Source organism: Mustela nigripes, chromosome 8 (assembly GCF_022355385.1).
Source record: "Mustela nigripes isolate SB6536 chromosome 8, MUSNIG.SB6536, whole genome shotgun sequence".
NCBI lineage: Eukaryota > Metazoa > Chordata > Mammalia > Carnivora > Mustelidae > Mustela > Mustela nigripes.
The window spans coordinates 89363358-89378781 of NC_081564.1; the positions used below are offsets into that span (position 1 = coordinate 89363358).

General features: G+C 54.7%; 1 protein-coding gene across 4 annotated transcripts in view; it reads right to left on the reverse strand.

The window, feature by feature from the left end:
* MBP (myelin basic protein) overlaps positions 1-15424 on the reverse strand; it is a 101263-nt gene that overhangs the window by 70521 nt on the left and 15318 nt on the right. For all 4 annotated transcript variants that reach the window (XM_059409848.1, XM_059409847.1, XM_059409846.1 and 1 more), the window contains one exon: positions 11943-12018. In XM_059409848.1, the coding sequence (XP_059265831.1) occupies positions 11943-11993 (51 nt within the window). In that variant the 5' untranslated portion in view covers positions 11994-12018. Of the gene's footprint in view, positions 1-11942; positions 12019-15424 lie in introns of those variants that run through there.

Sequence of the window (15424 nt, forward strand, 5' to 3'; positions counted from 1 at the left end):
CTGGGGGTGTTCACGGCAGCACATTCCTAACACCACGTGGGGGAAGCAACCCCAACGCTCCCAGGTGAGAGAGCGGGCAAGAGAGTGCTGCGTCTTCCGGCAGCGGAACATATTCGTTAACAACGGGCACCTCCCTGTGGACGAGCCTGGGAAACGCTGTCCTATGAAAGCAGCTGGTGGCCAAACGCCACAGACACGTCCGTGAAATGTCCGGAGCGGCCAACACTAGACGGACTGGAAGATGCTGGTCCTGGGGCCCGGGGGTTGGGGGAGGGGGACGGGCAGGGAGTGCAAGCGGGTGCCGGGTCTCTTTGGAGGTGACGGACGAATGGGTTATAGGATCAGGCCGTGGTGCCGGCTGCACGATCCTGTGAATATGCTAGAACGTCCCAAGCCGTGCACCTGAGACGAGTGAACATTATGGTGCGTGATTTCGCCTCAACAGAGCTGTTTGTTAAAGAACAACAACATGGCCCAGGTAGCCAGGACCCGGTGAAGCCCGGGCAAGGAGCCCTTCCTCGCAGTGGCTCGCTCGTCCGGTGTGGGGACCCCATGGGACTCAGCACCAAGATCCCAGATCGGTTTTTGAAATGTGAGGAATGAAAATTTTGGAAGAATTTATTCTAGTTCCTCGGCTGGTTAGTTCTCCGTCGGGTGACAGTGACTAACCTGAATGAATTTATGAACAGAGACACCGAAAGGCTTTTGTCCTGCGGAGCGCAGAAGGACAGACAATGATGTGACCTCTCCGTGAGGTGTGAGGTCAAGGCCAGGGCTCCTCTCCAGGACCCGTCGTTGGAATGGCATCCGGAAAACACAGCGAGCCTTTCTGATGACATGAGTACATGAAAATCCAGGTTTTGCTTTTTAAATCAAGAGAGTGTATCAGGAGAAACGAAACGCGTGTCCACACAGAAACTCGTACCTGAGCTCTTGCCCCCAGCAGGGGTCATTCAGCCGTAAGACAGCAGGAAGCTCGGACGGACTCAGGACGCCGTCCACGCCGCGAAGGCAGCCCGAGAGAAAGACCACACGTCACATGATTCTATTCACGTGAAATGTTCAGATCAGGGAGACCCAGGGACAGGAAGAGACTCCTGGTGGCCGAGGGCCGGGGCAGAGAGGCTGAGGGGAAAACAGGACACGCGCTTTCTGGGGTGAGGTCAATATCTAAAATTGTTGAGACTGTCCCGTGTGTCTGCAAACCTACTGAAAACCACCGGCCCGTGGGCTCTCAGTGAGTGAGCCGTCCGGCCTGGGACTCACAGCTCCAGAAGGCGCATCTGAGAAGCCTTCAGAGGTCAGCGCACAGGCAGCTCCCAGGGGAAGGTCCCAGCGTCACGGCAAGAGACCTACAGCTCCGAACCCAAGGTAGTTTACGGAGCCATCCGCTTCCGGAGCGGCTCGTGTAACGACTCAGTGTCCACACCACCGTCTCTGCCAAGACCGCTTTGTAGTGTAATTAGGACTGCGGTGCTTTTCAAATAACGACGGCAAAGACATGATGAGCTCAGAGCTCGATTTAAGGGTTGACTTTGAGAAGTCGCAGCAAAACAAGCATGAACTTGCGTCACGGTAAAACTGTTGATCGAGGCCCGTTGCGTAACCGGACATACTGGCTTCTATTTTAGGAACACAAATATCTTGGCATTTTTTTCCTGGAAGCTACTGCTCGATCCACTGGTCCAGTCTTAAATAAGGAGAGTCACATAAGGAAGGGTGTGGGGGGGAGGGCAGACAGGGACAGGGAGAGAGAGGCCGGCCGTTCGGGGCAGCTCCCAGAGTTAGCCGTAGCGAACTGCGCATTCAGTTAAAATGCACTAAAGGTAATTCAGGTAATTAAGACATTCATTCAGCTCAAAAGGGTCAGTTACATTCCTGAGAGCAGAAGAAGGGGATGGAAAACTCAGACCCTCTTAGTTTGAAGCTGAAAACGTTTCCTTTAGTTTTATGTCATAAAAACCTCCCCTGAACATGGGACCCTACCGGGGCCCGCACGCGCTCCTGTATCGGCCTGCTGGGAGGCGGATGTGGTGGGGAGCAGCGAGGGCTGACGGTCCTGTTTTCCTGACTGTGCCCCGCAGCCCCCTTGCTGGCGAGCGGTCGTGTGGGAATGGTCTGCCCCACGGGGCTTCTGTGGGCATCCACGGCCCCTGGGAAACCTGCTCCACGGTCCGGCCCTCAGCTGGCAGAGTCGACACCATCAGCTGCCATCATTTATTTTACAAACCTTTATCTCCTGTTTTTCATACCTTAGGAAAGGTGGAAGTAAAATCATTCTAAGTAAAAAGCAGGTTTTAATGAGCATATTAATGCAGTAAGAAAAAAGAGACAGATTCCCCCCCACCCACCCAAGAACCTGCATTTTGGCGCCTTTGCTCTAAGGGAACAAGCCGGCACTGCCCACGGAATCACTGCTTGTCTCTGCAGATGCTCTGTTCAAAGCCGGACGCCGCTGTGCCCGCGACCCGGGCGCAGACCTGCCCCAGCGTGCTCTCAGGGCTGCAGGAATGAAGCCGGCCGCCTCCTGTCTCTCCTCATCCAGCACCAAGATGAGTCACGCGCTCCATGATAAGATCAAGTCCTCTTCGAGAATTTACATGCACAGGGGCTGAGAGGTCCAATCACCGGGACCAGTACGACGGATCCCTCATTCGGAAAAGGCACGTGCAGGAGAAATTTTGTTTTTCAAGACACAGACCTTCTCTGGTTTCATAATTCAGGATAAAATTAAGTCAGAGTGTAGTCAGATGAAGATAAGAGTTACAAAAATATTTTGAAAAACCTCTTTATGGAGCATGTAACTCACCCTACCAGGTCACGTGGCGGCGGAGCCCCGAGCACTGCAGAAACTGGTACTTAAAAAAGAGCACCCTCTGTCTCTTTGCGTCCAGACCACAGTTATAGGCTCAGGAACAAAAAACATAAAAACCAAGTTCGGTTTTCTTTTAAACTCTGAAGACTTGACAAGAAAAGCATGAAATTCAACATTCCTAAACAGAGTAACTAAATATTCTGCATTCCAGCAATGAAATGAAGAGACTTCGTGTTAGAAATGGCTCATCAGAAGGAAGTGTTTATTAATGCTCTTGGAATAGCGTACAAATCTCGTTATACCTCACTTTGAAATGCACTGCACTAAACCACTTTTTAAAAGAACTAAAATGGTCCTGACGTAGAATAGAAGGGCAAAAAAAGATTTTGCATTCAATTTATTTAATCTGGTGTGTGAGGGGTGGTTCCTATAGCTCTTTTATTAATTTGATACAAAAAGAAAAAACCCCAAGATCGGTGATTCTGGATGCAAACCACACTCCGTTCCACAGCCGTTGCCAGTGAGAACCAGGAGTGTCTTGCGCACGATCTGGAGGCGAGAGGGGCACCGCCAGCCCAGCACCCTCGGTGTCGGGGGACGGAGCGGCAGGGCAGCGAAGGCAGGAGCCCAGCGTTCAGCAGACGCGCCTCAGATGCCCGTTCCTGGTGGTCTTGCTTCATACCGACAAGGAGGCGTCCATTTCTTCCTCCCTGAGATGAGCCTGGGCCAGGCGACTGCACCCTGTCAGGCCAAGGGCTCCCGAGTGCTGGCAGTGTCTGATAGCACCCCTGCAGGGGAACAGGAACAGGGTGTGCAGGGGCGGGGGCAGGGGAGGGGTCCCTCCTGCCCTCGGTGCTGGGGTCCCCAGAGGGGCGGCTGCCGGGGGCCGCAGGCAGACAGAGTTCGGGAGTCGAAACTGTCATCTTTATTTATTTATTTTTTAAGATTTTATTTATTTATTTGACAGAAATCTCAGGCAGGCAGAGAGAGAGAGAGGAGGAAGTAGGCTCCCCGCTGAGCAGAGATCCCAATGCAGGGCTCGATCCCAGGACCCTGAGATCACATCACCCCTGCTCGGCGGGACACTGCTTCCCCCCTCCACCTCCCTGTGCTTGCTGCCTTCTCTTGCTATTTCTCTCCGTCAAGTAAATAAAATCTTCAAAAAAAAAAAAAATTAAAATAGCGTCTTTCTAAAAAAAAAAAAAAAACAAAACCCACAAAAAAAAAAAAAAAACACCAAATAAAAATAAATAAATAAATACATTTGACTTTGAGTGCAGAACGGCATCCCTACCTCCGAGCACAGAACCCGGGGGACAGCAGGGCCCAACAAGCAGACAAAGGAGAGGCCCAAACTGGCGCGGTTGCTCCGCGGTCAGGGCTGGCTGGACGCCCCAGCCCCTCTCTTGGGTGAGGAAACCAGCTCAGGGTGGAGGCTGGAGTCTCAGGCAAAGCCCCTGGGAGAAACAAAAGGAACCCAGCCTGGGGGTGGGGAGCTGCACAAGGACAGTGCGATGGCAGCTGCAAGTGGGGGTCCGGGCCGAGGCCAGGGCCAGCGAGAGTGGGGGAGGGGAGGTGCTGCCTGTCCAGACGAGGGCAGGAGAGGACAGCCTGGCTGGAGGGAGAGAACGTGCAAGCTGTGCTGGCAGGGCCTCTGCTCCAACACATCCGAAAACAACACTGGAGCTCGCCTTTGCTCTGAACTTGGAGACGCTGGTATTTTAAGTGTCTTACTGCAATTATGAGGCAGCACACACCTCTATGAATAACCGCGTTGCTGTCATCCTACGGTGCCACGTGTGGTTAATGTCATTACCGACTCGCCTCACTTCCTTCCTTAAGACTTGAGCTTGTTTACAAACACCTTGTGCTGAAGTGTGATTAAGAACGCATTAAATGAGAGTCTGTTTTGTAGGCATTAAAAGCCGCAGAAACATAAAAATGAATTTTAACTAGGCTTTTCTTTAACGATATGATAATTAAATTAATGAAGGCACCAAGTTACCAATTAGGAGAACGACACGTTACAATCCCCCAAGTGCAGAGCAGAGCAGGAGAAGGCCTGCGCGCAGCCGCCCAGCGCGTCCCGCGGACTCTGGGGCTGGCGGGCTCGGAACATCGCACCCGCACCCTCAGAAAGATAATTTTACACAAACACAGTCCAGCACAGAAAATCTCTGGCTTCCAAATTTAAACTTCAAAAACCACACCGCTAAAGTCGCAAGTGAGAAAAGACAGGAGACAACATTCTGAAAGCCAGACTGTTCAGTTTCATGTCGCTAAAAGGACTGTAAGACGCTTGTACTGAGGATCAAGAAGTCCTTCTCCTTCCTCCTTAAGAAGCTGGGAGTCTTCCTGTGAAAGGACAGGTCTTCCCTGTTAGCGACCAAACCGAAGCCCTCTGGAGACGGAGGGACGCAGCGGCGCTCCGGAGCCCCGGCGCGGCTGACCAGCAGCACTCGGCCAGCAGCTGACTGAGCGCCCGTGACGACGGCAGGGCCAGCTGGGGGTGGTGACCACAGGACCGCTCACGCCTCCCAGCGGCCGCCCCGTCCGAGAGCCGCCGACATCACCAGCGGCCCGTGCGGGGCTCTCGGCCCAGCCATCCCCGAGATCACGTTCTCAGCCGGTGTAAATCCAACACGGAGCTTGAACACTGGTGCCTGCACCGCGCGCCGGGAGGAGCGTGCTGCTTCCTCCTTACGCACCCGCCGAGGGCCAGATCTCGGACTCCCCCGCCCGCCGGCCCCCCGCCCCCGCCCGCCGGCCCCGGCTCTCTCACCAGAGCTGAGCCTCACGCACCTGGGGGCGGAGGAAATAGGGAACAACACAGAAAGAAGTCAGAAACGAGGAGAGAAAGCCCTGTGCGTCCAGCTAAGAACAAGACGAGACAAAGTCTGGTCTCATGGGAACCCCGGGCTCCTGTCTCAGGCCATGGGCCGGCCCGAAGCCCAGGGAGGTAACCCGTGACGACAGAAAGAAGGCACGGCTGTGGGCCGGGTGGCCTCTGGTGCACAGTCTGCCCTTAGTTTTACACAAAGAATCATTTTACTGCTACATTGTTTCTACTCAATAACTTGTGTTAAAATTATCTCTTACACCTAACAGCTGCTGTGGCCCAAAGATAGCAGCGGCAAACTGTGGCCACAGTTTCTGATGGAGACTAACTTTGCAAGCAAGCCTTTGGGAGCCTCAAGAGCCAGAACATGAGCATCTCTGGGGGTCAAGCCCAGAAAGCAAAGCGGGAGCCATTGGGGTCCTGAGCCTGAGCCTGAGCCCGAGGCCCCAGTGTGGCTGAGGGAACGGGTCCTGCACAGTGCGGTGCATGGCCACGTCCGAGGTAAGGGGGGCCAGGCAGGGGCTGAGCACATGTGATCGTGCGCGTGCGCGCGCACACACACACACACACACTCCCGGCCCGGCCTGCGGACCCCACGCAGGTTTATGCTGCCTGGGGCACTGCTTCATAACCAGCCCAGTGTTTTATGATGGGGTGTTGACGGGTGGCTTTGTTCCTTGTTACTAATTACACCTTATTTATGTCTTTAGTAATCACGTGTGTTTGTAGACTTGTTGCCGCCCCAACTGACAAAGGTGCGAGCATTCTCCTGTATCAGATGAAACAAATTACCCACTTCTATTCCTTAAGCATCAGAATCCAGCTTAGGGTCCTGTCTCTCGGTTGGTCCTAAGGGCAGGAGCACTGCTGACTCAGCACGTTCTAGGCTCTGCTGGAACGTAAAGCTTAGTCGGACGGTTTTCTAATGTCAGTAACAAATTCTGCATTTCAGGACGCCTTGAGGGGCTCCATCAGTGAAGCCTCTGCCTTCGGCTCAGGTCATGATCCCAGAGTCCTGGGATCGAGTCCCACATTGGGCTCTCTGCTCAGCGGGGAGCCTGTTTCTCCCTCTGCCCCTCACCCTGCTTGTGCTTGCTCTGTTTTTCTCTTTCTCTCTCTGACAAATAAATAAAATCTTAAAAAAAAAAAAATCCCACATCTCGAACAGAAATGTCACCAGCATCCCCAGCGGTGGGCGCTGTGCCCGTACCCCCCGGGGACAAACCCCGGCTGGTGGGTTCCATGTATTCCGCCTTCAGAGGCGGCCCTGGTTCTCATCAAGCACGACTGGACAAAACCCAACTGTGAAAAGGTGTTTCACGTTACCTTCTGCGACCTGTTCTCAAGTCACTCACAGGCCCACTCAAGAGTTTTCCAGAAGTAAAATAAGAAGGTTATTGACTATGACAGGTTTCAGAATGTTTCTTTCCGAGGGCGTGTTTTCCACATTATTTTCTCTTTTTCAGGCGCTCGCTGCAGTTCTTTTGGGATAAGTCGGGAGAGCCAACCGCAGCGTGCATTAAAGCCCGAAGCCATCCGTCCACACGTGTACTGTTGTACGTGCGCGGGGCTGAGCTCTGTCCCGGGCGGAGCACGGGGGACACAGAGCCTCGTGCTGAGCGGGGAGGAGCGTGTGGGAGCAGGCGCACCGGTGGCGGAAGCGGAGAGCGCCCTGGCGCCCTCCTGGGCAGTTTCTGGTATTTGTGTGTGTGGGTCCCTGCTTCTCCAAGGATTTCACTCTCTGCATCCAGTTGGAGCTTCTGCATGAAACTCAATGACTCTGAGAGAGACCAGAGTTCTTTTCATAGACAAAATGGGTCGATGCTTGGTAGGATTTCAGGAGGTCTGAGAACTGAGGTGACCTGGACGGAGGACCCAGGAGGCCACGCTGCCCCTCCATACACATGGCTATTGACGTCTAAAGTATTTAAAATTCAATAAGATTTAAAATTTGGTTCTTCAGGGACTCTAGCCACAGATCACCTGCTTCTTGGCCACCTGTGTTGGGAAGGTCGTCCGATGGTCCACAATGGGGTGGAGAGGACTGCTTTACGGTGTGTGTGTGTGCGCGTGCGCACGAGTGTGAGCTAGAGAGACCCGGACAGGCCAGGGGATACAGAGTGAATTCTGGAACTCTGTGGAAGACACGCTACCATGGATGCCCGCCGGAACCCCATTAAGGATTAACTCCACGTGGCTGAGGTGTTTCTCAATCTGATACAGGCCTGTGAGGATGTACCTTCCACTTTCCAGATCCCTAAGCTTCTAAACAGATATGATTCACTTAAGAACGACCTGAGTTCTCAAAAAGCTTTCTTTATGCGACTTTCCCAAGAAAACAGAAATTACACACATATGGGTCTAACAGCGGCCCAGGTGCCATAAGCCCATCAGAACGGTAAGTATTTCCGGGTGAATTCGGCACCCAGCAGCCCCGCAGCCCCGCCACACGATGCTGAAGGCTGGGGCTGGGGTGACTGCAGGAAGTGGCTTTCTCCGTAAGTCCACTTCCCATTCTGCGAAACAGCTGTGGTGACAGTGTCACTTTGCATCAGAAGTGTAGGAGGACGTGTGGCATCGGGAGGAAACAGCGCCACGGCGTCTGGAAGACTGAAAGGCTTGGGCTCGGTCCCATCATGCCCTTCTCCCCATGGCACGGACAGCACCCTGCCAGGGTTTGCAGGCCGTCACCCGGCCCGGGGCTGGCAGAGGGCGGGGTCCCCAGGGCACACTCCCCCATGGGCTGTGTGGGGAGGGGACGCTGAGGGCACAGCTGCCAGCAGAGCTCGCATGAGCTGGGCCTTCAGTGAACCCAATTTCTGTGTGGGGAGGAGAGATGACAGCAGAGGGCCTCTCCCCCTAATGATGGCTTCAAACAGGATGACTTACCACTCCCAGGCTGGCGCGGCCAGAAGAGAGGCTTCTAAATCGGCGAAAAGACCCGGCGGTGTCCCACAGCTGGGATGAGTTGCAGGATGTAGGACTCCGTCAAGGAAAGGCCTTAAGGAATCACCCCGTGGACGGACAAGGGCGGCCCCCGCACAGCTGGGCTGTCAGTCCTTTCAGAAGAGACGGATTCTCCCACCAAAGCGAAGACGGTCCACACAGGACGGGAAGTGCCGTGTATCCGAAAACCAGCATCTCATTTCTCAGAGTGTCGTTTGTGTACCGTCTGGAGGGTCTCGTCAAGCGAGTGCGTTTTAATGATGATTCAAGACACGGACGCCTTTCTGGGGGACGTGGTTATCCCTGGAGAGGCAACGTGCTGGTGCGTACTGCCCGCGTCTGGGCGCGCTCGGCTCCGAAGAACGGCGGGGAGAACTGATTGGTCTGACTGGAAACCAGACGGAGAAGTCACTCCCCACTGCAAGGTTCAGGCATGAACCTAAACTTTGCAGGTGCTCAGATTTTGGTTTTCAGTGTGGTATATTTTTCCTTAAACCAATGAGATAGAAACATCCAGAAACATGGGGAACTTGTGAGCCAGGTATGGTGGCAGGGAAATGCAGTCCCACGCTGAGTGAACCCCAAACCCAGGAGCCCAAGTAACATGGTCTCTCTCCTGTCTCCCTGCCGTACACGGACCCGACACTGAGGACTGGTCACAGCCGGTCACATGCAGACCCCACGCTGAGGGCCTGCTGCAAATGGACAGTCTCTTGCGAGGGGCAGTTGGTCCAACACCTTTCATTCAAGCGGACAAAAGGTCCTGAATCCCTGCTGTAGCCAGGTGACACAAATGTCTTCTGTCCCTTGGCCAGGTTCCCTACTGGGCTCCCCAGGGCCATCTTCCAGGTAGAGTCTCCCCAAAGGCAAGGGGGCTATTTTTAGCCCGTGGACCCAGTTTTCTTCCAGGAGCCTCCACGGGGGAGGCCAGAGCATGCGGTGAGTCTCAGCCAGACCCAGGGCTCGGGCAGCGAGCACGGGTGCCCCTGGGGCCTCCAGGGCTGCCGGGGCGCGTCCTTCCTGGGTCTGCCCGATCCCCAGCACGAACACAGACCGAGCGACAATGTGCTGATGAATTAGTGAGCCTTCTTAAAACTCCACGGAACCAAAGGCAAATAGGGCTTTCTTCGTTTCCGAAGGCTGGGAATGATTCACGGAAACAGTCCCGTGGCTCCTCCCGTGGCTGCAGTCTTTCTCCCTCACGCTCACCCCCAGATGCTCTGCTCCGTGCCGGGGCCACGGGAACGGGGCTCTCAGGCCGCCCTGCCCTGCGTCCTGCTCCACCAGCCACTAACGTGCAAGGCTGGGAAGGCGGCCGTCTCTCTCTGCCTTCTGGAACACACCCCTCCCTCCGGCATCCCGTCCTGTGCTCTTCCGGGGGACGGAGAGTGCGGTGGGAAGACCGTGGGGTGCTGAGTCACGGGGGAAACCCGTCGCCGAAGGTCCTACTGGGAGGGGACTCCTTCCCGGCGCTGGACAGAGGCCCCGGCCGGAGCAGCGAGTCACACCCACCCCGACACGGGACGGGTCCTCAGCAGGGGTGCGGGAGGGGAGAGAGACAGCCCCGCAGAGACCCTCTGATCACAGGTCAGCCCGGCACCCTGACACAGACACTGCTCCGACCGTCCCCCACGTCCAAGTGGGCCGCACGGAACCCCTGCGGGAGCACACAGGAGTCCACAGCAGCGCAGTGGCCCACGGCGTCTCCTTCTATTCTGGTGCCCGTCTAAATGCCACGGATCATCTCAGACGCTCACTCGGAAAGCTGTGAAACCCTTCTCTCCGGTGACAAGAACAAAAAACAAAAAACAAAAAAACCCTGCAGAGCTTTACCATGTAACGATCACCGGCAGACACCAGTGTTCTTAAATCCCCAATATCTTAATCGTCCAAATGTTAAACATCAGCTTTCAGAAGCAAGAGTGCAAGTATGGGCCTCCCCACGGCTCCGCCATCTTATTTTGGGAGAACTAACGAATTAAGAGCGTGTTTCAGTGACTCACAACGTCAAACACAGGAGAGAACCGCGAGTCACAGAGTGGTTTTTAGAACTGGGGCCACGAATCCATCGTCAGGAGACTGCGGTCCCCCGGGGTCAGAGGTGGCCAGTCTGCACGGGTGGCTGCTGTCCACCCTCACCTGCGGTGGGCGGAGACGCGGCTCCGGGTGTGGACCCTGCCCGACCCGACTCGCAGCCGTTAGAACGAGGCGATCAGTCGTCCAGTTTGAGGTTTAAGAATCCGAAAGTCACCCCCCCATTCAGTAGGAACTAAGATCATTGATGTGTTGACAGAGTCAGTCCCCCCGTCAGCAGTAAAGGGAGGATCCAAACCAGTAAGGACATTACAGACAGCGAAGCCCCTTTCGTTCCTCTTGGGCCGGAAATCACCTGTGAAGACACTCGCTAACGCTGTAGCTCGTGAAGGCAGCACAGAAGCGAGAACGGGGGGGACTTGAAACAAGTCTGGAGAAGGACCCCCGGCTGATGCAGGAAAGGAGTCCAAGCAGGAGCAGAGAAGGACCCCCTGCCGCTCGGGTCACGGTCATGCACTGCAAACCCTATCGCAAGCAAGCGTGGCGGAGGGGCTGGAGGGGCTGTTGCCCAACCCCACCCCAGGGCTTCTGGAAGCACTTTCGTGTGCGAGTGGCAGAGGGGGTGGCCGGCCCTCAGCTCCAGGACGGTCGTGAGCCCCGACGCGTCCTGACTGTCACACACATAAGGCTCCGTCAACATGAAGTACCGAAGCCGGGAAGAGATTTCCCGTCCCTGCCCCCACGACAGGAGGGTTCAACGTTCCACACACAAGGTCAGCCCCGTCATCACCTAAAATGACCCTTGATGGTAGAGAAGGTCCCAGACGGAGCATGAAGCCACCAGGAGCCTGGCGACCGGCGGCCCCGGGGAGGTCAGGAGCCAGAGGCTGAGCCTCGGTTCGGACACATGCCAGGGGTGTAGGGCAGCGCAGAGCACCGCCCTCAGCAAGGGGAGCCGAGGCCGATACAATGAGTGGACGCCGTGCGGGAAACACAGGGTAACTGCTGAAGACCTTGGATTCGGACCGTTTTTATGTGCATTCTTCCCTTTTGCTTATCGGTACCTTCTAAGCGTGTACGGCGACCGAGTGCGCAGGGACGGTGGACAGCGGGCCCCGTGAGGGCCAGCCCAGTAAGACTGTCGTGGGCTGGGGTCTGGGCCGAGACGTGTGGGTCTTGGTCTCTGTGCTCAGGGCCACTCTAGACGTTTCTGAGGCGGGGGTAATCCCCCCCAGTTTCCAAGGGAGCCTTGCAGCCAAAGTCGGTATTGAGGGGTCGTGCTCAGTGACAAACCGGCCCACTTCTTACCTTGTCGCCCTTCTCCGCGCTCAACTCCCGCTTTCCCGCGTGGTTTCCCATCCTGCGTCAATGAGCTCGTCAGAAGCTACGAGAAAAACACAAGGCATTGGCTTCAATACCCTCGGAGTTCCTGCAGTTTCAGTCAGAGCGACAGTCCTGGGAGATACACCTTGCCCGTCTGAGACGAGAAAATGAAAACCCCCGGACGTGAGACACACCGGAAGCCGCATGAGCACGTTACACCTCGGCTTCTGATGCCGACCCCACCGCAAGGACGTGGGACCCCGGCCATCCCCACGACCTGCTCAGTAACAAAGACCCCTCCGTGTGTTTCCTCATCCTGGACAAGGAACCCGAGTCCAGACCTCTAGTGCGCAGCGTCCGCCCCCGGCGTAGCGCCAGGGCGGGTCCCATCTCCTCCCCGGGTGCGCTGAGCCGCGCTGAGAGCAGACAGGGCGACACTCCTGAAAACGAACGGCCCGTCTGGGCCCGCTGTTATGGGAATCATGGGGGCACAGACACTGCAGGGTCACACTGAGGACGGCTCATCAGACAAGTGAGCATCCCAACAATGCACACCATCGGCGAAGAAGATGAAGTCGGCTTAAAAAAAAAAAAAATCTGTTCTTCATCTGTTTTTTCTAACATAAACTTTAGCAGCATATTCATGGTTTTTCACCCCCACAAGGCACAAAAGTGGAGGATTTACCCACACTCACTGTATACCAATTGCTCACCCACGCTCATCCTTGGCCCTGCGATGACCACCAGGACCACGTGCCCCATCACCGTTGACCATCCCCTGGGCGCAGATGCTGGTGTTTAAGGACAGGTATAAGTGTCATTGTCCACGAGGAACTCTTTGTTTTCAACATGTGACAACCATGCCCTGCTGAACGCGAAGCAGCTGTCCTTGAAGGGTACAGGTGGGAAGGATTTCTCGATGGTACATATGCCCGGATAAAAGGAAAGTCGCACTCCCCAAGAGGGGACAGGGAACTTGCTTAAGATCTGAAGTTTTCCAAAGTCTCCCACAGTCCTGGGTGCCTCTGAGTGACCACGAAGGATGCCTTGGCCCTTCTCCACGAGGACCCCGACGGACGGCGGGATGGGCGAGAAAGGAAGCGATGACATTCTCGAGTGCCCCTCCCAGGCTGTGTGCGTCCCTGAGCAGCTACGGGCCGAGACCCTCAACAGCCAACACCCGTGGAGAGAACAGCCTTCCCGCCTCACCCTGTACACGGAAACCGGGCCAGGCGATGGCACGTCCCGTGAGCCCGGGGAAGCGAAGGATTCGGTGAAACAGAGATGACGAATTCCGGTTAATCAAAGGCAGCTGTGGTGGCAGTGAGACGTCAGCTGAGGAGAACCAGTAAATTACGCACGGTTCCCGCAGGAGAGTGAAGAAACCCCTTGTGTTTAAGAATGTACGCTTTTAAGGATGCGAGTCTACCTCCGCAGGTCACGCCAGCCTCCAAGGTGGTTCCACCGTCTGTCTAATGAACCATTTAAACCGACCATCTCAAGACCCTCACGGGCGAGATGGAGGTGAGGCACATAGTACTCCACGTGACAGGCACAGAGAGGGAAAGAGAACTTGCTTTTGTCCTCTTGGGGTCTACAGAGTAGTCAGGGAGTATGAGTGGGTGTGTTGTCCCAGGAGACGCGGGTCTGGAAGTAGGGAGCAGCCATCCCTCTGAAGTTTGGCTACTTTTCGATTCCTCGTAGGGTTTTAACTAGATATTGAGAACTCGCAAGATGTGTAGAATACACACACTAATAAAACACTCGATCTCTGTGGATCTCCCTCCCGTTTTAGAAATAAGAATGGGTTATACAAAACTAAACACAGACAATAACAGAGATGGTTAAATGTCTATACCGCCCAGAGCAATCTACAGATTTAGTGTGATCCCTACCAAAATACCAATTGCCTTTACACAAAACTAGAACAAGCAATCCCGAAATCTGTACGGAACCACAAAAGACTCAGAATAGCCAGAGTGATCTTAGAAAACAAAACTGGATGCATCACAATCCCAGATTTTGAGACGCATCACTGTACAGTACAGCAGTAATCAAACTAGTATGTTACCAGCACAAAAACAGACACACGGGTCAATGGAATGGAACAGAAAAGCCCAGAAATAAAACCATGATTACACGATCCATTAATTCCGACAACGGAAGCAAGAATATGTAGTGGGACAAAGCCTCTTCAGTAAACGGTGTTGGGAATGCTGGACAGCTCCGGGCGGAAGAGCGGACGGACGACTTTCTCACACCACTATCTCACCCCGAAAGGCCAAGTTGTTGGCTTTACAAGAAACTAACTGGTTTTGCCCACGTTCCGCAGAATGGATGAAGAAGATGTGGTCTACATGCAATGCCGCATCACACGGCCACCAGGAAGAGCGGAATCTTGCCATCTGCAACAACACGGATGGTCTGGAGGAGAGATGGTAAGTGGCGTAACTCAGAGAAAGATGGATGCCTTCTGGTTTCAGTCGCTCGGAAACTGCAGAAACAGAGCCGGCGAACAAAGGGAAACAAGAGGACAAACGAAGAAACACTGAACTCCAGAGGACGCACGGACGGTCCCGAGCGGAGGGGCTGGGGAGGGGCTAAACGGGAAGGGGAGAAAAATGAAACATCGGCAAGAAGACTGCATTTCTTTTAAAGCCAACGACTTGGACTTTCAGGGTTTCCTTCCATCTGAGCGTAAAGAACCTCACGTCACCAACCGTATTCTCCCCTGGGCAGCGCATCTCCTGCCCCCCACCCCTACTTCCTCCAGCCGGTGTCTCCCCCCCTCCCCAGAGTGATGTTCCCTCCTTCCAGAAAATAAATCTCGAAGACTCTAACCTAAATCAGAATCCTGTGGGGTGTGTAAATATTTGGGGGCTTGTGGACAAAAGTGGAGCTATTTTTGGACAAAGGGCGTTTGAGGCTGAAATCCAATGACAGACGTGCGCCCCACCCTGACCCTCTGGGAGAAAGGTAATGCTTCTTCCAAGCTGGTCTGTCCTGATCCAAACTTCCTCAAACTCCAAAGCAAAACTTGAGGCGGCCCTTGGGAGCGTTGTTCCTGAAAGATTTAATCCATATTCAGAAAACTCAAGACTACCGGACCTAGGGTAGATGGACGTCACGAAAGTCCAGGTCAGACTTCTGCATGCACGCAGAAGCAGTTGGAGTGGACCGCCTCTCAGATTAATAGCAGGAGAATTTATTTTACACGAACCACTTTCTGTAGGCAGATTCTCGCATTAAATCACAACGTGCACTCTGGCCCAAAGAGAATGACAGGGCATGCAAGAGGAGAAGTGACATGGGAACGGTGATTAGAGCCTTCGTCACGGACTGGGCCTTCCAAGGCACCCGAGGTGAGGGGCATCTTGTAGAATGGCGGGCAAAGCCACGGCATGCACACGAGTTCGGGCGCTGGCTTTGCTGGGTCTCACTGCGCCCTCACGAGCTAGCAGAGCGGG